The sequence below is a fragment of the Anolis sagrei genome, chromosome 2 (assembly GCF_037176765.1).
Source record: "Anolis sagrei isolate rAnoSag1 chromosome 2, rAnoSag1.mat, whole genome shotgun sequence".
Taxonomy (NCBI): Eukaryota; Metazoa; Chordata; class Lepidosauria; order Squamata; family Dactyloidae; genus Anolis; species Anolis sagrei.
Window position 1 is genome coordinate 111,553,455 of NC_090022.1, and position 24,060 is coordinate 111,577,514.

Genomic DNA, 24,060 nt, shown 5'->3' on the forward strand with positions numbered 1-24,060 from the left:
TGGCAAATGTCCTCTCTTCAACCAACACATTTGGTATTGATTTTGTCTTTGAAAGATCACGAGAAAATAATTCCCTTTCACTTCAGCAGTTTGGGGCTTCATAATACTGCTCACTGATTCAGGCTACAAGCATTTTGTTCCCACTATGATACAACACGATAGCCTGCCATTTCATTAACAACGTTCAAGGATACCAAAAATCAATGTTTACATGATGGAGAACTGAATGTTTAGCTTCCTCTCAGGACAGCCAGCTTAAGAGCCTTATTGAAATGGACTCTGTGAGATCAAAGTGTCTGGACTTGATTAGATGAGAACAGTGTGGGTACATCATCCTGCAGTTTCCGATCCTATTACCTAAATAATATAGTAGGGATAGAGAAACTGTGGCCCTGCAGATGGTGATGGAATCAGGTCAGGGCTAATAATACCTGCTAGCACAAAGGAGAGCAACTATGGGAGGCTACGTGGACATAAAAACCCATTGCCCAAAGCACCCACATCCTTTCTCTGCTTCACCCAAAAATGCCTCAAAATGTCAATGAACATCCTTTAGTGAGCATAGCAGACATTTCTACAATTTTTACAATAGGCAGTGATGCAGTAGTCACTTCTTGCTGTTGCCTTAAATGATTCAAAGGGGCAAAAAAAGAACAAAGATCGTCACCCTCACAAAAGGGTTTTTAAACCCAAGATTATTATGTAAATTCTTAGGGGATATATGTGATCTCCAGACTACACTTGCCCATTCCTGTGCTAGTGTACCTATATCCTATAAGGAAGGTAAATATATTAAAATATATGTTGTAATGTATTTGTTTATGTTGCGATAATTTGCTCATTGATTGACTGCACTCAAAATAATGCTAAGGGGTGTAATTTCAGGTTCTGCTACACCAGAACAATTCGAATCAATGTTGTTTTAGAATTAACTACTCATTTATATCATTTTATAGACCCCTGAAAAGCATTGTTGTCTTTGCATTAAAAAAAAGCGACACTGCAGCTGCCCACAATACCATCAGTGTTTTTATTACACTCAAGATATATTCTCAGAACAGAAAGATAAAACCTCTCTCGGTCACACAAATACACTTTCAAACCACAAAACACAAAATGTCTGTATTTTAATAACAGGCATGGATGCGTTCAATTTTTCTATTTAACAATGTCAAACTCCTCTTCCTTACTAGGGGTAATGCAAAGGTAACGTATATTACTGTAAAGGTCAGGTTACTTCCTTCATTTGTCCACACTTGGGAGTTCCCCACAGGAGAAAAATGCACAGGACTATGTTCAATTTGTTTTCCATTTCAGTAAAGATGTTAGACATTAGATGTTTATTCATCCATTTTTGCATTCCTCTCCGAAAACTCCAAAGCCAAACTTTTAACCAGCAAGAAGATGGGTTTATGTTATCGGTTGTTGTTATTTGGATTTTGAACAAAGTTAATAGAGTATGAGCCAGTTGATGAATCCTGCTTCACCTGGAAGTTCTCAGTTGAGAGGCCAAAAGGGCGCAGAACCAAATTGCCAAGATCTTTCAGTTTACCTGCAATACATAAAAGGCACACTTTCCATTATGTACAAGAAATTGCACAGAATCCCTATGACTGCAGGAATATGCTCGCTGCTGCATAGCTATCATTCAAAATTAAGATTTCTACAGAAAGAAACAAAACTCTGCTGTTCAGGAGCTGCTCATACAAGGGCAATTATATTCTGTATAGCAGCTCACATGAGATTCTGAGCAGCAATACTGCTATACAGAATATTGGTCATTTGGAGCCGATTTACAAGAAAACAGCCATGCAGAATGAGTACAAAGGCACCTGTAGTCAGCTCCCAAAGTGTATATAAGTCCCTCTCGCTCACTTTCCCTTACCCACAGATGTGGGTAGACAAACTACATCTAATATTAAGAGTAATACATAGCCATAATGCAAAGGGATCACTACGGAGCAATGGCTTCAAACTACAAGAAAGGAGATTCCATCTGAACATTAGGAAGAACTTTCTCACTGTGAGAGTTGTTCAGCAGTGGAACTCTCTGCCCTGGAGGTGGTGGAGGCTCCTTCTATTAAGGCTTTTAAACAGAGACTGAATGGCTATCTGTTGGGGTGCTTTGAATGCAATTTTCCTGCTTCTTGGCAGGGGGTTGGACTGGATGGCCCATGAGGTCTCTTCCAACTCTACGATTCAATGATCACATGCTTCAAGACTTGATTGGTTCTCTGCTATAAGAAACAAGCCTAACTGCTGAAATTGTAAATGCAGTACATGATATGCCCAACACATTTATTCTAAGCACAAGATTAGCTGTTTGAACACATTAGTATTTCGCCTGCACTTGCTATTTATAACTAAAATATTTACACTCAAGCCTGCATTACTTAGCAATGAATCTTGTTTCTTTAAGTGCCAGGAAGAAAGGATAGCACTCAAAAGTTTGTTTTCTTTATCCAGAAACTACACCAACAGTAAGAAAGCAAAAGCAATGCCATCCAAAAAAAAGCTTCCTCCAAGAGTTTAGAATAAAACTAAGCCCTTGGATAAGAGAGCAAAGTACAGTGGATAAGCATACCACACTCCACATTCTCAAACAATCCCAGCCTGTACGCACTGAGAACAATATTGGCCTGAGACCAGATGCTTAAGGAGCAGTTTGAAGGAATAGCTCTATCTGCTGCCAAAGCACAGTAGGCACAGAGTTTCAAGGGAAGAACTAAGGCAAAGCGACACTAAGTTAGATTTTTAAGACACTTTCAGATGTTGGCCTCATCCTCATCTCCCAACAAGAACCCAACTCTTTGCATTGTAAAGTTAGGATAACTGCTTACTAATACCAAGGATTTTATTAAAGAACACAATGCACGGTGATATAGTCAGCTCTCCACATTTGCAGGGGCTAATGGCACAGGACCCCTGCAAAAATGGGAAAACTTCAAACATTGTAAGCCCCTGCCCCCAAACATGCAGGCTACAGTCTCCCACTAACACCTCTGGCCCCTCTCTCAGATTTGAAACCCCTTTCTCTCCAATCCACCGCTTCATCAGCATCAGCTAGATTTTATATCTCTTCCTCACTCCCTTCCCACTCAAGGCAGTTAAGCAGCAAGTAAACAAACTCACAAATAAACAAATTTGTGATAGAGAAACTGACAACTGTGGGGGCTCAACTGTGTTATTCGAAACTATTCACAGAAACCTAAGGCAAGGATTTTGTTACATACTACAGCTAAGTATTATATCTGTGCTCACACTTGTTAAAAGTGCTGTAATGCAGAACTCGGAAGGAAAAACTAATTTATGTATTTGCATCATAATGGAGAAGAGCCAGCCATGGTACTGAGTGCTCTGCTTTTCATCAAATGCCTTCAATATCTTTGTACGGGAGGAGTGCAAGCCAAGGATGACTAGCCACCACAGCAATGGTGGGGAATACTAGGCATCACACTCCAACAGCTCCTTGCAAGCCACATGATCACTTCCCTTCATGTTAAATTGAGCCTTGAAGTGGTACTGAATGGCAGTCATTTGTCTTTTTACCTTCTCAAGCTGTTTTAAGCTTGAGGGGCCCTGAATAGAAAAGAAAATACTTCTTCAAAACATGCCAAAGGTCTCTAGCAATGCATGCGGGGACATTTTCCCAAAACAATATAAAAGGTTAGGGAACCTCAAAATGGGTCTGGTGGGGTGGGTCTGCTTGTAAAGGCACTGCAAACAAACTGGATAGCAAAGCAACTTACCCAACATCTCTTCCTTAAGTTTTTCATTACGTTCTTCTATTTGTCTTGGCAGTCGCTAAAAAAGCAAAGTCAAGACAGGGTCAATTTTACTGACAGTCTGGCAACACTCTTAAAGTTTCTTGATGCATTGAGTAGTGAGAAGAAGAAAAACCAAAATCATCATTAGTGCTAGCTTACTGCACAAAGAGTTGAAAGCACTACAACAGACATAGCAATGAAGTGAAATAGAAGGCCCCCACACACTGTGCATAGGTCTCTTCAGAGCAGCATAAAGATCTCCTTACAGGGATAAAATCCATAATAAAATTATGCAACCCCACCCCAGAAAGAAGTGCAGTGGAGCATAAAACAATCATGCCATACAGTTGGAGTCGAAGAGGAAGGTTATGTCCGCACAGTAGCCTTTCACCAGGAAACAATGTGCTAGCAAAACAGAATAGGGCACACCCATCAAAAAAAGAACACTCTTATATCATTATGACATCTTTGTGCTCAGAGAGCTCCACAGTGGCATTGTATGTTGGTGGTTGGTTTTCCAGATGCTATTCTCCTCTGTTGATGTGGTCTTTCATGGTCTGCTATACCACCTTTGTACACTGACATCGGACAACCATACCTTTAGTGCATCCATATGCACAATAATATGTGTGCAACTCCATTTCTACTGCCATCAAAACAATAAGCCCCTTGTACAATATCAAATATTTTGCCCCACAATTGTGTATGTCCACTAAGAGAATGACGCCCATAGTGTGATCCAGTAGCTCTGGATGTGACTTGGCAGTATACAGCTCAGAGTACTTGTGATTCACCTAGGAAATAGCCAGCCTATACCATATATGTTCGAGTATAAGCCAACCCAAATATAAGCCGAGGAACTTAATTTTACCACAAAAAACTGGGAAAACGTATTAATTTGTGTATAAGCCGAGGGTGGGAAATACAGCAGCTACTGATAAATTTCAAAATAAAAATAGATACCAATAAAATTACATTAATTGAGGCATCAGTAGGTTAAATGTTTTTGAATATTTACATAGAACTGTAATTTGAGATAAGACTGTCCAACTCTGATTAAACCATTATTATAACCTTTTCCAATGTAAATGTGCTTATGTATCCTTCCAATAATAATAGGGTAAAATAATAAATGTAATAAAAATAAAAGTAATAGAGTAAAATAATGGAAATGTAATAATAACAGTAATAATAGAGTAAAATAAATAATAGAATAAAATAATAAATGTAATAATAATAATAGACTAAAGTAATGTAAATATAATAACAATTAGAGTAAAATAATAAATGTAATAATAATAATAGTAATAACCCAGTAAAATAATAAATAACTTATTTTAAGTATAAGCTTAAAATATACTCAAGTTTAAGCTGAGGAGGGCTTTTTCAGCCTTATTATTGATTATATTTAGATATTATTCCATTTGTTATACTACATTTTATGAACAGGATAAAAAGTTTCACATATATTTTTAGATAACCAATAGTTAAATGATATGTGTATCACAAACTGGTAAGAAAAATAGTGTTACTTCAAGAAAATCCCTAATAAAAATCTTATTTTGGAGAGGTAATGATTGAGGATTTTTTTAAAAAAAAATAGCCTACATTTAAATAGTTATCTGGATCCAATTCTCTAAAAAGAAATCATGTCAGGAGTGACTTGAGAAACTGCAAGTCACTTCTGGTGTGAGAGAATTGGCTGCCTGCAAGGATGCTGCCCAGGGGACACCTGGATGTTTTTGATGTTTTAGCATCCTTGTGGGAGGATTCTCTCTTGTCCCTGTATAGGGAGCTGGAGCTGACAGAGGGAGCCCAACCCACTCTCCCACTTGTCCTGCCAGCACAAGGGTTTAACTCATTGCGCCATCAGGGGTTCCCAATTTCAAATGAAGAGCAAGATATGAAAGAAGCAGGGAGGAGGGGTAATAGAAAGACAACAAATTGCCTTTGCAAATTAAAATGCCAGTTCAACATATTTCACTTTCACAACTTTCATATCAATGAATGCTATAGGTTAATGTGGTTTTGTGGTTAGAGGAGCATTTTATTGAAAGTATACACCCAGGCCACACACTTTGAAGTTTCTAGATGTAAAAAGCCTTCAAAACCCACATAATAATGTAGAAGCCCAGGGCTGCTTTCTCTAGTTTGCTCAGTTCAGCAGAACCCTCCTACACTGCAGATTGCTGTACTTGTATCCCATAGCCATTCTTTGAGAAAAGGATACAAACATGTCCACCAGAGAAAGGAAAAACAGCTGCATATCATTAGCATTAATGCCTTGGTAGGCAAGGACTGCTGAAACAGCACAAAATCAGATGGAGATGTTGCAGAACACGTTATTTTGCACAGGGATTGGTCTCTCCAACCGACAGACACCACTCACGAAGGACTCTGTGCCCAACTCATCACCAAAGAAGGGTATTTTTCATCCTTCTGTTCTTAAGCGATATACTGAACTTCAACTGAGTTACTCCTTCAGTCTTCAGATGTTTGTCAGACTAGCCTCCTCATGAATCCTACAAGGGGCCTCTTCTGCTTAGACTAAATTAAGAATGAAATCACTTGATGTACAAAACCAGGGAGGACTGCTATCTTCGTCATTCATATCTAGGAAGTCTTTTTGTTATCCTTCTCTTTTCACCAGGTGCCCCCCACTGCTTCCTCCTCTCTTCCTAAAGCTTACCATACAGGCTTCTCTTGCTTGATGTATTGATGGATCTTTTTCAAACAGGTTTTTATAGTCTTCTAAGGCTTCATCGAGTTTGTCTGTTTTTTCATAGAGCTCTGCTCTCCTCAGTAGTGCTTTGATATAATTTGCATTCAATTCCAGGGCTAGAAAAGGAGGAATAAAGTAATAGTGGTATGAACACTCAAATAGGAAGCCTTTCACCTAGAGCATTTCTAGCATGTTCCTGCTGTGTTCCCTTTGCTTGAACACACCCAAGATATGAGACCGTCTTTTCACTAGCAGTGGGCCTGCTCACAAAGATTCAAATTTCCCACCTTCTAATGTTCACTCTGATGTAGTGAACATTAAAACGAATTAATATAAATGATATAACTAATATAAATGATAAAAGCACATAAGCTTGTATTTCTGCAACACCGTACAAAGAATGCACCTAGTGCAATATAGCAACAAGTCATACACCATCTTGGACATGATTTACTCTTGAGTAAATATGTGTAGGACTGCACCAATAACCTAACAGGCCGGCACTCACAATGAACATCTTTCATGACATCTTGTGTTTCTTTTGAAAGTAGCTGAAGTGCCAAATGAACACATGATTAGCAACTGACAATTTAAATTGAGGCTTTTCACTGCCGCTATCTTGATCCAAGGTCAATCCATCCTGAGCCAGAATAGTCAACCTATGAGGGAATCCCTCTGGGATTACACTCCAATCATTAGAGTCTAATCCACTGCACTGGTAGAAAAGCTGTCTCCGCAGACTTCTAGAAATGCCGTCTGTAAAATCCTCCATTATAACATTATGTGTTCAAGGTAAATTACTCCACCTCTAAGTTTTGGGCAAACAGATGTCATAGTTAACAAACATAGTCAATTTGGACCTGTTGCTGTTTATTATTCCACCAGTGCGGAGACTATCTGAGCTCAGCCAGACCATTTTTGGTCCATGACTTAACCAACCAACATGCATTGACTCTCAAACCAATCTTCCTCTGCAATCCCCTTTAAGAATAGACAACTGGTCCAGGTTTGTGTTACATCCTCACTGTACTTGCTCTCTTTTGAATCCTCAGCCACAGAAGCACTTGACAGAAAGCTTATCTCAAAAATTAAATTAGAACAAAATTCAGGGGTGGGACATAATCTCACTGGCTGGTCTGCACCCTGCAAAGTATAGATTCCATACACAGACAATGCTTGCCACTGTATCTATATTATCCTCCATATCTTGTGAACAGAACTGAACACAATACCTAGATCAAGGATGGGAAACTGCAGAAGGAGGAACCATACCTACTCATATCCATCCAACAGGCCACACCGGTGCCCTAGAAGTGACATGACATCACTTCATTCAGGTGGTTAATCTGATTCATAATTTGACTTTTTTCCCATTTGGGGTTCGGGGGTGGAAGGGTGTGGAAAAGCAAGCAAACTGTATTACATTTGTGGAGAGGACGTTGTGGGAGTTTTCAGGTGAAAACAACCCACAAATTGTCCCAAAAGAAATATTTTTGGGAAGGGCTTTGGAGAACTTTGGAAGCTGCATTTAGGGATACCAAAAGCTTCAGATGGTAGTCTTCCAAAGATCACAAGAACAGGAGCATGAGCACAAAGAACAAAAAAACAGGAAAATAGTACCTTTGCTGCAGTCACTTATGGCAGTGTCTTTCTTGTCCTAAGGAATAAACAGATTGCAGTGGAAATTAATACCAAAAACCATTTTCCTGGCATTCATAACAATATAAATCAGAGAAAATTCATCAAATTTTAAATTATGTTTGCAGCTCAAGGAAATAAAGCTGGCTAAAGCTGAACAGGTTATGCGTATAAAGTATATATGAAACAAATTCATTTTAGACTCTCAATATGTATAACGCTAATATACCAAAATCTGGGGTGGAAAAACATCCAAATACTGCTGGCTTCAAGTATTTCAGATGAGGGATTCTGAACCTGTCCGGGGAAAAAACCTCAGAGTATGGTAGTGTACTCCATTGTTCAAGGGAGGGCAACCCTGCCTAACTAAGGGTTTCCAATTTACAGGAAAACAAATGCAATCAAGCCATACTGAGCATAAGACATTGAGGCCAACCAATTATGGCTGAGAGAGGCAGCACTAACACTTCATCGCCCTCAGCAGTTAATTAGGGGTCTACAGTGTTTAACATCTAATCAGAAACTGATATCAGAGCCACTCTGTTGCTCAGGGGAGCTTTCTCACCATCACAATCAGACTCTTTCCTAAAGAAAAAGGTGGTGGGAAGGAGAGCAAATGTAGCTGCATGCCACTGCTTGAAAGGGATCCAAATACCTTCCGGCCATAGCATCAAGCACCATCCTGTTTGCCTTCCTCAAGAGAAGAGATAGCAGTGGGCATATAGCATATATGGATGGCAGCATTGAATTCTATCCTGCTGGTTCAGAGAAGTATCAGTTTCCATCTCCACACCAGTTTACTCAGGCATTGCAAAGGCTCTATCTCAGTTTTATTCCCAATTTTGTATTTTGAAAGTTGACAGAAATGTCCTGACAATCTCTAGTCATCTTTGAAACTTCAAAGAGAAAGGAAGGTTGCTCACTCATTACATAAATGCTGCCACATTCACCCTGGTGAACAGAATAGCAGTCACCACAGCAATTTTTAGCACTTCGGAGCCTTGGAAATGAGCCTTTACCTGTTTCATTCTTGCTGCAGCTCTGTTTGAATACAAAATAGATCTGTCAGTCTTACAACAGGCTGGACAAATCTGCAGGGCTTTTGCATAGGAATCTTCAGCTTCTTTATAGTCTAGAGTGTAAATAAAACATAATACCAGAGATGGTCATGCAGAAGAACTAATGCTTTGAAAGTACTTTATTAGTTCCTCATTCAGTATTAATTATTTCAGACAAATATTTTTGTTGAATCAATAAGCAATATAGAAATAATGCAGGCTCAACAGTCCCACTGCAGGTATTAATTTTTGCATTACAGGAGAGATGCCATCTTCTTTTGGAAATGGAAGCAAACTCTGACCTGTCTCAAAAGGATTTTAAAATGAGCCTAAAAAGCTGATGTATCTTTCTGATCCCTAAATAAAATCCTAATATGAAAAATCCTTATAAAACATGCACTGTATTGATGCCTAACAGGTGAAAATGTTGTGGATGGAATCTGGATTTATCAAATATTTTATTGGATATTCTAAACTCTCGACTTAGGTGCTCTGTTCATCAAAAGGCCAGCACAACCTTGGAAGAGACCTTTCACAGAGCTCTAATGTTACAATTTCTGTGAGGAACACAAGGATCTTATTGTCCAAATTTTTAAAGTTTTCCTGCAGTTGGAGCTGCCTTTTCCTACCACAAATAACATTGCATCTATTAGGAATGCTGGTGTTCTAGCTAAAGAGATGAAGTTACTGAATGTGAAACGGTTACATTTCCTGGAAAACACATTGTGCTAAATCCAGTACAGACTGTAACATGTTTAATTTCACCGATTTCAATTTCTTTAAGTAACATAATTGTTGTACTGCATCTACTGAATTCTACTCAGGGGGAAAGAGGCTTCTCAACTTCTGAACTGGTTAAATTTAAATATGACTCAGTCAACATGGGAAGTGTGAGACTGTCTGCTAGTTATTGTCCTTTGAATTTGTTTCCTGTGAGCATATATACAATTTTAGTTTATAAATAGAAGGTGACTCATGCCAAATCGCACAGTAATACAGAACTATGTAACATTCATTGAAAGCTTTCCTTTTCAACTATGCACTTTTATTCAAGCTGACCAAGCGTTCTCTAAACCACTGTAACCCCACCTTTTCTTCATGCCTCTGAGATTTTCTCAATAAATATCTGGATTTAGCTCATGTATGGCAAATGTGAAAAAGAAAGGCATGCCTGCTTCCCTTTTTATGTATTTCCCATTCAGCTTCTGGAACATACGTATTTTGTGGAGAACGAAAAGTTCTGAAGCTGAAAATACTCAGCATCCTTCAGTTATACACAGTATTATTTGCTTAAGAAATGGGCACTATGTTTTATTCCTAAAGATAAGCAGTCAAAAATGAGTCAAGGCTACAAATTTCACTGTACTACACTGATGTCCAACTCGGCTGTGATTCTATTCCCTTTCTTAACTGGACATGCTGGCTGGCTAGAAGCTGTATACCATCAACAACTGGGCCCAAGGTTACAGTCACTTGAAAGGACTTATCTTAGGACTATATCAGACTAGCCTTTTAAAGCAGGCACCCCACCCCCTCCATTCGTAGCACCTTCTGCTTCCTGCAGAACTCTGGGAAATGTAGTTTGGGAAGGCAAGGACCTCTCTAGCTGAGAATTCTGAAAGCAGCGCCCTAAACTACATTTCCCAGAGTTCTACAGGAGGCAAAATATGCCAAGAATGCAAGAGTGCATTCTTTAAAATGCTAGTCTGATGAGGCTGCTAGACTTGATGGCTGATGACAACTAAGTGCTGTCTATACATTTTAGACAAAATAGTTCACTCACCTCCTTTTTTAAATTGTTCATTTCCTTCTTCTTTTAGTTTTATGCTCTCGTTTCTTCTTTCCTATAATGCACAAAAGATCACAGAATACAATGCTTATGTAAAGTAATAAAATGCAGTTTATAGTTAGTTTAATACTACTAAAATTGCAAGTTAGACTTAAATGTAATCATAAACACAGAAACTACCAAAAACATATTTAATATTTTCCTCCCTTCACTAAAAATAGTTTTAAACTTTTTAATTTCTGAAGCAGAGCTATGTTCCAAAATTTGCCCCCTTTTTATTCAGACAGGCTTTCAAAGGTGAAAGCTTTTAAGATCAATTCAGAGGGTACTGTGGTTTTTAACTGAGAAGTTTTTAATACTGTTTACATTTAATCCTATTTTAATGTTTGTATATTTGTATATTTGAAATAGTTATGCTGATGCTTTTATGTTAAGACACTTTGAGTCCCCTTCGGGGGAGATAAATAAATATAACAACAACAACAACAACAACAACTGATGGGATCACAAGCCTGAAAAAGTTACAAAAAGTGAACATGTCAAACTACTCTGGGACTTCCAAATTCAGACTGACAGAGTTTTGGAGCACAATACTCCTGACCTCACGATCATGGGAAAAAAACAAAGTGTGGATCGTCAATGTTGCAATCCCAGGCGACAGCAGGATTGATTAGAAGCAACTGGAAAAGCTTACACAATACGAGGATTTTAAGATCGACTCTGGCACAAGCCATTAAAGGTGGTCCCAGTGGTGATCGGCACATTGGGTGCAGTGCCTAAAGACTCTGGCCTGCATTTAAAAACAATCGGCGCTGACAAATCACCATCTGTCAGGTGCAAAAGGCCACCTTACTCGGATCTACACCCACTATTCGCCGATACATCACACAGTCCTAGACATTTGGAAAGTGTCCAATGTGTCATTCAATACAAAAGCCAGCATAGTGATCTTTGTTGCCTTGTACCAATCATGTTGTGTATCAAATAACAACAACAACAATAATTCACAGCAGTTAACAGATCTGGGGATTTAGGCATTCCCTAATGCTAACTATAAACAACCTAGAACTAGAGATTTCTTTAAATAGAAGATTCTGCATTCTTTAGACAGATGTATCTGTTAATTTATGAAAACTTTATGTCAATACCTTTATAGATGTTTTATTTTCTGGCTCTTAATATGCATTTGGTCACCTAATTTATAGACAAAGCTATGGAGGGTAACATACACTGACATCGTCAAAGACAACAATTATGTGCTTTCAGCTTTGACTTGTTGATCTAAGCCTAAAACCACAAAGACTCTTAAGGACCCTCAATAGAACAAACTGCAGTAGATGTAATCATATAAGGAAAACATTTTAAAGTAAATTTCCACAATTTAGAGCTGGGGCAGGGGGAGAAGAAGTCAATGTTTGTGGAAAAAATAAACTGCAAGAGTATATTCTTCTAGTTCTGTTCAGTTATCACCAATGCAATAAGGTCTTAAAAAACCACTGAACATTTTGTCCTCTGGGCTACTCTTCAAAAGTGTGCCTGTTGAATCTATGGGTTGGAGAAAGGACTGCAAATACAATGATATTCTGTTACCAACACCTGTTATCCATTTTCCTACTTTCTGAATTTCTCTTAAGACTCAAACTCTTTTCCTTTCCTTTCCTTTCCTTCCATTTATGCTATTTCCTTATTCTTCTTAGTATCAACTTCCAATTCCCCTCTCTTCTCTACCACACTCAGCTCCCAAATGCCCTCCAAGGATCATTTACCCTCACTTCCATGACAGCCAGGCTCCTCAGCTTCCTGACACTTGGATGTCTACTCTGCCTCCTAGTTCAAGACCAGTGACATCATAAAAGTTCAACCAATAGATACAGGACTCACAACATCACAGACTTACATTTGACCTAAGAATGGGCATATGCAAAATTAAAGAGTCTTTTTTCAATTCAAATGTTTTACTTTCACACAACACAACTTACAAGCAAATAACCTTGAACAACTCAGTCCTAAGACTGAGTTTGCCAGCAATCATAACAAGCCCATTTAAAATATCTTAAAACCTTTTATTTACTAAGATGGTTCATGGATTCTGAATGTGGAAAAACTGTATTTTCAAAACATCTAGCAATGCGGCCTAGAACATGTTATATAACCAGACTAAATACAGCTACCGCAATGCAACCCATATATTATCGCAATAAATATTTAGGTTCTTTTTACAGACACAAAGACCAATACTGTATTTTCCATATCTAACCTTCCACAGCACAAAATAATGACTAACAGATGTAAATCATGCATATTTTATCAAAACTGAAACAAAGCATAAGGCAGGAAAGGTATTTCAGATTTAGGAATAGCCAATGTGGTAAGAGTATATTTCCTGAGGTACATTATGATGTCATTTACCAGGACTGCAAGCAAAAAAGGCACAGTATACAGAGTACAGTCAGCCTTCCATATCCACAGATTCAACTATCCACAACTTGAAAATATTTTTAAAACATTCTCAAAAAGCAAACCTCAATTTTGCCATTTTATGCAAGAGACAGCACTGTATGTAGTGGGATTTGAACATCTACACATTTTGACATCCATGGAGGTCCTAGAACCAAACCCCAGTGGATACCAAGGACCCACTGTATATATTAAAGCATCCTGCATAATTCCTATCATTAATTAGTTAAAGCAAAAACTAATCCCTTCGCCCTGAGTCTCTTCAATCTGCCTTGAGTCCCTTCAGGAAGATAGGAAGGAATACAAATAAATTATTATTATTATTATTATTATTATTATTATTATTATTATTATTATTATACACACTTCTGCATTTTAAACATTTTTCAAGTCAAGATGCAAGCTGCATGTTATCTTGGGAGAAAAGCTTATTTGCTTTTCAAATGCAAAAACACGCCTTGCTGAGTCACTGTCGTACTTGCCTTCTTCTACATGATTATATAGAAAGAGAGGAAGCGTCTATACACAAGGAGACTGAACATGTCCAGAAATAGGAATGCCAAAAACTGCTATGAATAATTATTATAACCTTGAAATCCTTTTTCCCTTTATAGCAGCAAATTCAAAACTGCTCGACATAAATACTGATGCTTTTGTTTAATATTCATTTTAATTGAAATGAATAGTCTTGATACTAAGTAAATAATTAGGTCTTTTAAAAAAGCCCTCTTACAGTCAGATCCTGTGTATGGTTCCTTAGAACTACTTGCAAAAGCCACCCCCTTCCTCAACTCTAGACAGTTAAGCTCCACAATAGAAAATCATGCTTCTGGCAAACAGCTGCATAAACACTTTGACCATTGGAGTCAATCTCATCATAAAAGTGGCTCACCAAACAGCCAAACTTTAGCGTTCAGTTGCTACCTTATGTAAATCTTATTTTGAACTGACATTAGACTACTTGCAGATAAGCTGCTCCAAAACGGATTTAACATCTTGAAGCCTCAAGTACTGAGGATTCAGAAAAAGTACAGAATGACTGCAACTGTCTGACACTGTCTTATTTCTAATTCAGTCTGGTAAGTGCAGAAGAATAATGTGGTCAAGTTGAAACAGAACAAACAAAGGGGGGGGGGGGGGAAACCAAGGATCTGCAAGTGTGGCAGACACAAATGCTTAAGAAAGAGCCACTAATATCATTGTTTACAACTGCGTACAATAAAACTATATATGTCTCTGCAGATTCCTTTTACTAACAAATATCAACAAATTGAGGAGCTGGAAAAAGAGGACTTTAACCACTCCCAAGAGTTAGTTCTAAGGAACCATACACAGGATCTGACTGTAAGAGGGCTTTTTTAAAAGACCTAATTATTGGGAGAACTTTAACACTACCTATACTACTTGAAACATCATTTATTGAAATAAACAGGATTCCCTTCCAAGTATAGTTAGAAGTGAAGCATTGGTTAACACATAAATGTAGTTTTTAATCAAAACATACCTGTTTTTCTTCCTCTGACATATATTTCTCCAGTTCTAGTAAATCTTTTTCATCTGGTTCTGCTTGAATCTCTGAGTTATCTTCCTTGTCATTGTGATTTTCCTCTACCACTTCTGATACAAAGGAGTCATTACAGTCATGGAAGAGGTCCTCATCTTCTCTGGTCTCTGAGTCAGAAAACTGATTCATTCCTTCTTTTGCAAATTTGTGGTTATGTACATCATTGCAACTGGCCTGTTGACTGTTACTTTCTTCTGAAAGTGTCAAATTTTCAACTAATTTTTCAGGAGGAACAGCATCTTCAGACTCCATGTTGGGCCTCCTATGGTGATTTTTCACTTGAAGTAAAGCAATATAAGTTAGATACAGCAGTGACTTTTGTAAATAAATTAGACAAGTCTTGAACACCTGAAAATGAATAACTCTATTTAGCAATGTTTCCCCACAACTGCCTCCTCCAGCTTCCAATTAAAGTATACAACTAGTATTCCCCACTATAATAATAAAAGCAGGTTTGGCCATTACTATAAGATTTCTATCAAAATGGCTCCACGTTATGTTTAGTGAACACTTGAAATTCATCCTAAAAGAGTGGATTTTTTTTCATTTAAATCAAAATAAAAAATCTTCACTTTACTCCTAGTGGCAGGCTTTCTGACTAAACTTTAGGAGATACGTGCCTTCAATTGAATGTTTCAAAATGCTCAGAAACAGAACAAGTTGCTGTCAGCAACACCTTCCTATCACATTACTAATCACAATAAAAATCAGAAATTCTAGTACAGAAAAACAAGAATCTTGCTTCATACCATGTCAGACAATTGTTTCACTTCAACTTCTACTATTTATTTTGACTAACAGCAGTTCTGCAAGGGTCACAAAGTGGAGTCCACAACATGCACGTGTGGAGAAGAGCAAACTACGGATCACCTATTCCAATGCAATCTCATTGTGCCACAAGCACAAAAGAGGACCTCTTTATAGCAATATCAGAGGCACTCCAAGTGGTTAGCTACTGTTCAAAGGACATTTAATATAATGCCAAGTTTTTTAACTTTGTAGTTTTTTTAAATACATTACAACTGTACCCTTGCTTTTGATACAATAAATAAAAATAGGGATAAGGGTTTTACCAGCTTTTTTCACCCCATCTGAAGACACCAGATATTAAACCGAAAACCTAGCATGCAATGCTTTTGCTCTATTGAAGGCTTTATGGTCTTTCACACACATTACCTTTCATTTGATATACTTAAGCCCCACATTTCAGGAGCTAACACCAAACAAGAGAGAGAGAGAGAGAGAGCACCATCTTTTTCCCAGAACATAATTTTCTATGATTCTAAAAATTGCCCTACAAACACAACTAGAGGGGCACAGTTACTTTTAGTCTCTTGAAACCTAGCAACAGGCTGATTAAAAAAGCAGATGGCTGGCAGCATATTGGTCTAAAAGGCATGAGCCCACAATTTCTTGCACTAGAAGAAAGGTCCTTATTTATAGACCAGCACAACTCATATGATACAGTGCATGGGAAATCCCTCCTCACAAATCACCTACTAAGTGCATCAAATATCCCTGGGCCAGGAATGAGAGCCATTCCTTCCCAAACTGTGGATGCATCTACATCAATCCAAACACCTTTGACTCTCCAGGTATTCTGGACTTCAACTCCCACATTTCCTACCTGCTTCAGGCCACTTCCTTCCTTAAAACAGCTAAGGGGGGAAAGGAAAGGGTCTGGGGCTATTAGGAATGGTGGGAGTTGAAGTCCAAAATACCTGGAGGGCCCAAATCTTCCCATGCCTGATCTACACTGTGGAATTAATGCAGTGTGACACCACTTGATCTGCCATGGCTTCGGACTTGTCTGCCAAATAAGCCAAACCACAACTCCCAGGATTCCACAGCATTGATCCTGCAGTGTGGGCACAAGCCTGTGGTCCTCCGGGTGTTTTGTACTTCAACTGTCAGAAATTCTGGAAGTTGGAAGTCCAAAACACCTGGAAGACCAAAGTCTGGGATGTATTATTATTTACTTTTCGGCTACTGCTGCTGAGAGGGAGCAGGTTACCCAGAACGCCTCCTCTAAACCCGTCAGTTCAGCCCCAGGGCACTCTCTCTCTCTCTCTCCCTCGGGAGGCCAGCGCGCCTTCCAGGGCTCCACAAGCAAGGCCTGCTCGGCTGCGACCACCATTCTCCCTCCCTCTCCTCCTGTTTCCCAGGCCCCCACCAGCCCCCTCCTTTTCGGCCGGGCAACCCCAGGCCTACCACGGCCCAAACCCCGACTCCGCTCCACTTTACCTCCACTCCTTCCTGCTCCTGCATCGTACTTCCGGTCCTCTTCCCCGAGCCAATCGTCAGGCTTCAGCGGCCCGAGCAGCGGTGACGTCACACGCCTGAACGCACCAATTGGATTGGCGAAGGCGGGGCGAGAAGCGCGCAGGCGCACGGCGCAGTGACTTCTGGGAATTGCAGTTCCACGAGTTGAGGCTGGGAGAGCGACTGTTTAGAGCCGTCGCAAACTAGGTTCCTGCGGGAGAAAACCTTGCTAGCATGTCCCTGACGTCATGAGCCTGCGCCTCTCGCCCCGCCCCTTTCTCCGCCCCTTTCTCTTTGCCAGCGTGGTTTTTCCTTTGCTAGGGCAGCATTGCCCGCATTTTCTCTCAGTTGGCAGAATTCAACTGAGAGAATACGCTGGCAATGCTGCCCTAGCAAAGGAAAAACCACGCTGGCAAAGAGAAAGGGGCGGGGAGAGAGGCGCAGGCTCATGACGTCAGGGACATGCTAGCAAGGTTTTCTCCCGCAGGAACCTAGTTTGCGACGGGAGTACTCCGATGCCTGTTTCCTCAGGACCAGGCGTGCCTCTCTGGTCTCTACGCTTTAGAATTGAATGCAGTTTGACACCGCTTTAACTGGCATGGCTCAGTGCAGGCATGTAGCCGGGGGGGGGGGCTCGGGGGGCTTCAGCCCCCCCCGAAATTCTCATGGTGGTTCGCGAAAAGGCCTTACTGGTGCATTTTTTAAACTGTTATGTTTATTCATATCATGATCTGATCACCATACTCAATATATCCCATATGCATGGGGGTATTGGGGTAATGATACAAGACGTTTGCTAGGCTAGACCCTCTTTCACTCAGACTCAGCCCCCCCCCCAAACTCAGCCCCCCCCTGAAAATTTTTTAGCCCCCCCCCCCCCGAAACGAAATCCTGGCTACGGGCCTGGCTCAGTGCTATGGAACCCTGAGAGTTGTGATTGGGTGAGGCGCCAGCGCTCTTTGGCAGAGGAGGCTGAAGGCTTTGTAAAACTACAACTCCCAGGCCAGATAACACCTCCCAACAAAGGATTTCCTGGGCAGGAAGTAGCCAGGCTTTGAAGCTGCAAGGACATTCAATCCTAACCAAGGTTGCCAATTGCAACATTCACACTTGCCTCCAGCAGACAAGAGTTTTTTCTCCCACCCTGGACAGATATATAAACCTCACTTGCCTAGTTTCCAACAGACCCTCAACCTCTGAGGATGCCTGCCATAGATGGGGGCAAAACGTCAGGAGAGAATGCTTCTGGAACATGGTCACACAGCCTGGAAAACTCACAGCGACCCAGTGATTCAAGCCACAAAAGCCTTCAACAACACAACTCCCAGAATACCATAGCACTGAGCCATGACAGTTAAAGTGGTATCAAACTGCATTCATTCTACAGTGTAGATCCACCCTATGTACTGAGAGTATACAGCCCTGAACTAGGATTGTTGATTGCGTGATTTTAACATTTATATTAATATGTTTTTAACTCCACATTTTAATATTTAAATGTCATTGTGTTTTTATGATTTAATTGATAGCTGTATGTTATTATTATTTTATGTTAGGGTTTTAGGTATGTGAGGCATTGAATTTTGCTGTTTATATGTTGGAAACCGCTTTGAGTCATCGTCTCCCCCCCCCCCCCCCCCCGGGTGAGAAAAGCAGTATACAAATGAAATAAATAAATATCAAATAAATGTATAGAAAAGTCACAAAATGAACTAAAATGTGTCCAGCTCCATTAATATTGCATTATTATTTGTATTATTATTATTATTGCCACAACTGGAACATTTTTTTAAAAAACAGGGCCCCTATAGACTCCACTAGAGGGCTCAAATGCTTTAAATACATGGCAGCTGCATCTGTTATTGCACTTTAGGAAGACCTAAAGCTGCTTAGAAGTATGTCAGCATATATGGATAAGCTTTTAAAAACAGAAATGTGGGAAATAAATCTGACAGGGCATCCAGAAAGCTGTCTTCTAAATAAGCCTCCCATTTCCTTGAAAAATTGAGTACTTTGTGATATAACAGGCTATAACTCTTATTCTGACATTGAACACAGTTTTAAATCTCTTGGATGTAAAAGGAACATATTTTCAAATAAGCCTTCTCAAACCAGCTTACGAAGAAGAAAGTTCCCATGAATAAGGAATAGGTTTAGGTTCAGGGTGAACATTTCTCAAGACGGCGAGTAAAGTCTGTAAAGCTGTGAGATTTTTATTTTATTTTTGTCAGGAGCAACTTGAAAAACTTCTGGTGTGAGAGAATTGGCCATCTGCAAGGACGTTGCCCAGGGGATGCCCGGATGTTTTGATGTTTTGCCATCCTTGTAGGAGGCTTCTCTCATGTCCCCGCATGGGGAGCTGGAGCTGACAGAGGGAGCTCATCCACACTCTCCCCGGATTCAAACCTCCGACCTATCGGTTTTCAGTCCTGCCAACACGAGGGTTTAACCCACTGCACCACCGGGGACTCCTAGCTGTGAGATGATGCTACACAAGTCATTCATTCCCTATTAGTTAACTTTCACTGTGTACTGTATAGCATAGTGTTGGACTGTGACTCAAATCCCAGTAGAGCTATGGAAACCCAGTGGGTAATTCAGGATGAGCCACACACTCTCAGGCTCAGAGGAAAGCAAAGATGCCCCCTCTTTGAACGGATCCTTCCAAGAAAAATCCATGATAGGGTTGCTGTAGGATTACCATAAATCAGAAACAGCTTAAAGGCACACAACACAGACAGACCCTCTGTCTTCAAGATCCTCTGAAGATGCCAGCCACAGATGCAGGCAAAATGTCAGGAGAAAATGCTGCTAGAACACAATCATAAGCAGTCCAGTGATTCCAGCTGTAAAAGCCTTCGATAAGACCTACATTGGTCCATAGTAATATCGTTGATCTGTATGAATATGAGTCTTGAGCATCCCTAGCACCTTTAAGTGTTTCTGCATGGCAGGGGATTTGCCTACAATGTTATGAGTCTGTGATGTAAATCAGTCTCACAATGCCTCTTATAGAAAGGAAGGAACTATTTTGCTCAAGACAACTCTTGCAGGTATTGGTTCAGGGAAGGTTAGCAATGACACCACACTTTCATCAAATGGCATTTATTCCACACCTCTGGTAGGACTACGATTCCGGGAGTTTGGGTTGTAAATCCCTGCTCTGTCATGGAAACTCACTCGATAACCCTAGAAAAGTCACAGTCTCTCGGTGTGAGAAAAAAAAGCAATGGAGAAATCGTGCTGAAAAATCTTGTACTAGGTTCACCTCAGGATGCCCATCAGTAGGAAGCACACCACAATACGTTAAATTTCTAGCACAATCTATCTAGTTAACAGAGATAGATGTAAGATATGAGTAGGGTGCCACACAGTTAAATCAATGCCCACTTGGGGGGCGGGAGCGGCAATGAGTTCACACACACCTAGCTGTCTTCATGTGATTCCCATGGGTGAAAAGGAAGTTAGATGAAAGACAGGTCAATCTGATGGATGTCTTGAGGATTAGCCAGCAGCAGCTCAGTTAACAAGCTTGTCTCTTGCGCTGTCTTTTCAGCTATTAAAAGCACTGTAAACATCATCATCAATGTGACAGAGGAGAGCCTGGATCTGCCACTTTCTGCTCTAATGTCCCAAATATAGAAAATATGCTATCTCTGGCCCCTTCTATGCTCCCATATAAAATCCTGCTTTGAACTGGATTATATAGCAGTTTAGATTTATATAATACAGTTCAAAGAAGATAATGTTGATTATCTGGCAGTGTAGGAGGGGCCTCAGTTTAGGAAGGAGTATGAAGTGCATTCACATGTCAAATGCCAATGAAGATCATCAGGGCTTCATTTCTGGAGGAAAGACAGGGAGAGAACAGAGCCCTATGCAGTGGTTTGCCAACTCTCAGGAGTCATCTGCTAGGATACATAGTCCAAATGCAGAATACTAAATAGGAGGTCTTGGCTCTTCAGCAACACCTGCACATTTATTTATTTATTTATTTATTTATTTATTTGCTTTGCTTGTATACCGCAATTTCTCAGCCTTGTAGGCAACTCAACGCGGTTTACAACAAGAGCAAAAGTCAATCCAGTCTCCTCTCTGAAATCTCTGAAATCTCCTCTCTGAAATGCAAAGTCTCCTCTCTGAAATCAACACCGTGTGCCAGCCAACAAAGTATCACTGAACAGTTTCCTTACGTCTTTGTGAGTCTGAGGCACACAACAGTTTCATGATGCCGTAGGTTGGATTATGGATCAAATCCTGTGTTCCAAGCTAATTCTGGGGCTTTGAGCACTCTCTGGCTCTCAGCATCTCTCTCACCTCCTTGGCACCAGCCTGGATCTTGATGTCTGCTGTTGTTTGGCTTCCAAGCAAGTGTACCTTGAACTCCAATGTGATGAGAAAAGTAATATATCCTTGTGGTAGTAGAAGACCATCTGGAACCCATGAAAACATGCAGGTTTACTGAGTTATTAGTCCACGAGGATATCTAGATACGTATATACCAATACTCTGATCATGTTGGCTGAGTTGAATTGTGAGAGACAACAATTACATCATTTGCAAAAAAAAAAAAAAAAGGCTCAGCATACTTCAAACTTCCAGATTAGGGATTTTATTGCACAAGGAGGCAAACAGGCACTAAAGCAGGCCTATAACCTATGGCCCAATACTGTGCCCATTCTGTTGCCTACTCCTCATGAAAAACCTGTCCCTCACTACTCATGATCAAAATCTGTTAATAGCTCCCAATCCTACCATGTTCCCATCACCTACCTGAAGTAAGGATTCTCCTCCTCTTCTACTCCCTCTCAAGCTATTCCAGAGGTGTGTTTTTAGATAAATGTCAGAGGTTTTTAAATCAACGACTGCTGTAACTGCGTAATTGCTAATAATAATAATAATAATAATAATAATAATAATAATAATATGGAGCAGCCGAAGTGTGGGAAGGTAGGATTATGAGAAGTATACAGAAGTATGACTGCAGGATCACAGATCAGTGAATCATCATTACTGCATTAATGGAGAGAGGTACATAATTAGGGTGCTCATGCCGGTATATACCTGCTATCACTGCTTGTTCAACTGTCATTAAATAGCAGCTTAATTTAATTAAATTCTAGTCCTATCTGTAGAAGGACGTGGAAACCATGTAGTCCTCCAAACAATGTCGGAGTGCAACTTCCAATAATCTTAAACATAGCCAAAAGCAAGCCTGTAGCCAAGGGGGCGGTTTAGGAGTTCAAACCACCCCTGAAATTTTTCACGTTAAAAAAACCTTAACTTATTCATGAATTTTAACTGGTTGACCAAATCCCCCTTGCTAATTTATGGGAAGCAAAAATTAGAGTCCCTCCAGAACTACATGCACTGTTCATCCAAATTTTGACTATTCGCACTATCATTGCCTACCTTCTTACCAATTTACATTGCAATAACTGACATAGTGGAAGCAACCATAGTGGAAGTTGCCAAAATATGGTAGCCAGCAGGCAAAACCTAAGGTACGGGACAGGACAGCCAAGGGGAGGGAAAGGGATTTGATCTGGATTGCAGGTGAAAACTGAGGAAACTATGGAAACTGAGGTGTCTACCACTGGTTCATCTAATTGAAGCCTTGCCAAAGAAACATAGAACAGTAGCAAAGAGAAGAAGCTGTGTCATTGTCAGGCCTTGGACTTTATATGAGCAAGACTGTGTCTGATGGCCAAGTGAAAACTCAATGAGTGCAAAATCCACAGACTTCGTTGCCAGATTATGTATTTCCTGTGGATAAAAAGAGGCATCTAAGATTTCAACCCAAATAATTCAGCAGATTTCCCTGGTTAGGCTACTCATTTCATGTACAAGGTGCACGCTGTAAATATGGTATGGTGTTTGGAGAAGTTGGTGGCAAAGGTGGTAATCAGTGGCTTGGTGCATTGGTTACTAAACCATTTGTGCAATGGAAAATGCAATAGAAGTCTTCAATAGACACTAAAAAACAGTACTATCGGAACAACTTATGCTTGGCTGAAAACTTCTTGCTAATTCACAGTGGAAAATGTCTTGATGTAACCTGTCATCATGATAAAGGAAATAAGAAAGCAGAAGAAAACAAAAGGAAAGCAGAAGGAACTTTTGTCAGTTGTAGAAACTATTGTCCTTTGTGGCTGAAAAGAACTGTCTTAAGAGGGAGCAATAATTCAGGACCTATTACCTGTGAAGAACCTGTGAAGAAGCTTCTGCTCTAAAAGCTAAAATGCAAGGGGCAGCAATAATCAAGATCTTGAATGAGAAAAATAAAGTCTCTTTTCCCCATTCCCCTCTTCCTTTCTGTAGTGACACCTGCCATCCTGTTAAAGATTATGGGGACACCATATCATCCATTCCAATTCAAAGTACCTCAGTTGTTTACCAGCTCTTCTAATCTCTTACTGTGTATGAGAACCACTCTCCATTTTTCCTGCCTTCCCAAAGTGCTGAAAGAGAGAAGCAGCAGAATCTTTGCTTCCTGCCCCTTGCTTTTAGGATTTCTACACTTCTAAAGATATGCAGTCCTTTCTCCTTTTTAAAAAAAATCTGTTCAGTTCAACAATGCAATAAGAAACCCTTGCACTGTATTCATCTGTTATTTTTAGAAGTGGCTTCATATGGCTTAGAGCAGGTTTTTGCACGTGGCACAGAGGACAGAAAGGTTGGCCTGCATCCTTTGCCTGTCTTTTGTTTGAGGAGGGTTGCCTTGTTGTTGTTGTTGTTTTTGTTTTTTGCCCCTGTCATTTCCTTGGTCCCAGGGAAAAGCGCTCTTTGCAACTCAAAGTCAA

The 24,060-nt window shown here is 40.0% G+C and overlaps 1 protein-coding gene across 4 annotated transcripts; it reads right to left on the bottom strand.

The window, feature by feature from the left end:
• Positions 1 to 1,007: 1,007 nt before the first annotated feature.
• TTC1 (tetratricopeptide repeat domain 1) lies at positions 1,008 to 17,323 on the bottom strand. Of its 4 annotated transcripts, none has more exons than XM_060764952.2 (8): positions 17,240 to 17,323; positions 14,936 to 15,273; positions 10,969 to 11,029; positions 9,147 to 9,259; positions 8,110 to 8,146; positions 6,457 to 6,605; positions 3,750 to 3,804; positions 1,008 to 1,552 (listed from the first exon to the last, which is right to left on the bottom strand). In XM_060764952.2, the coding sequence occupies exons 2-8, from the start codon at positions 15,245 to 15,247 to the stop codon at positions 1,416 to 1,418; spliced, it is 864 nt and encodes a 287-aa protein (XP_060620935.2). In that variant the 5' UTR covers positions 15,248 to 15,273; positions 17,240 to 17,323; the 3' UTR covers positions 1,008 to 1,415. The 4 variants fall into 4 exon arrangements, with proteins under 4 accessions (XP_060620935.2, XP_060620937.2, XP_060620934.2 ...); XM_060764954.2 differs by lacking the exon at positions 17,240 to 17,323 and adding an exon at positions 17,207 to 17,235; XM_060764951.2 differs by lacking the exon at positions 17,240 to 17,323 and adding an exon at positions 16,975 to 16,998.
• Positions 17,324 to 24,060: the final 6,737 nt, after the last annotated feature.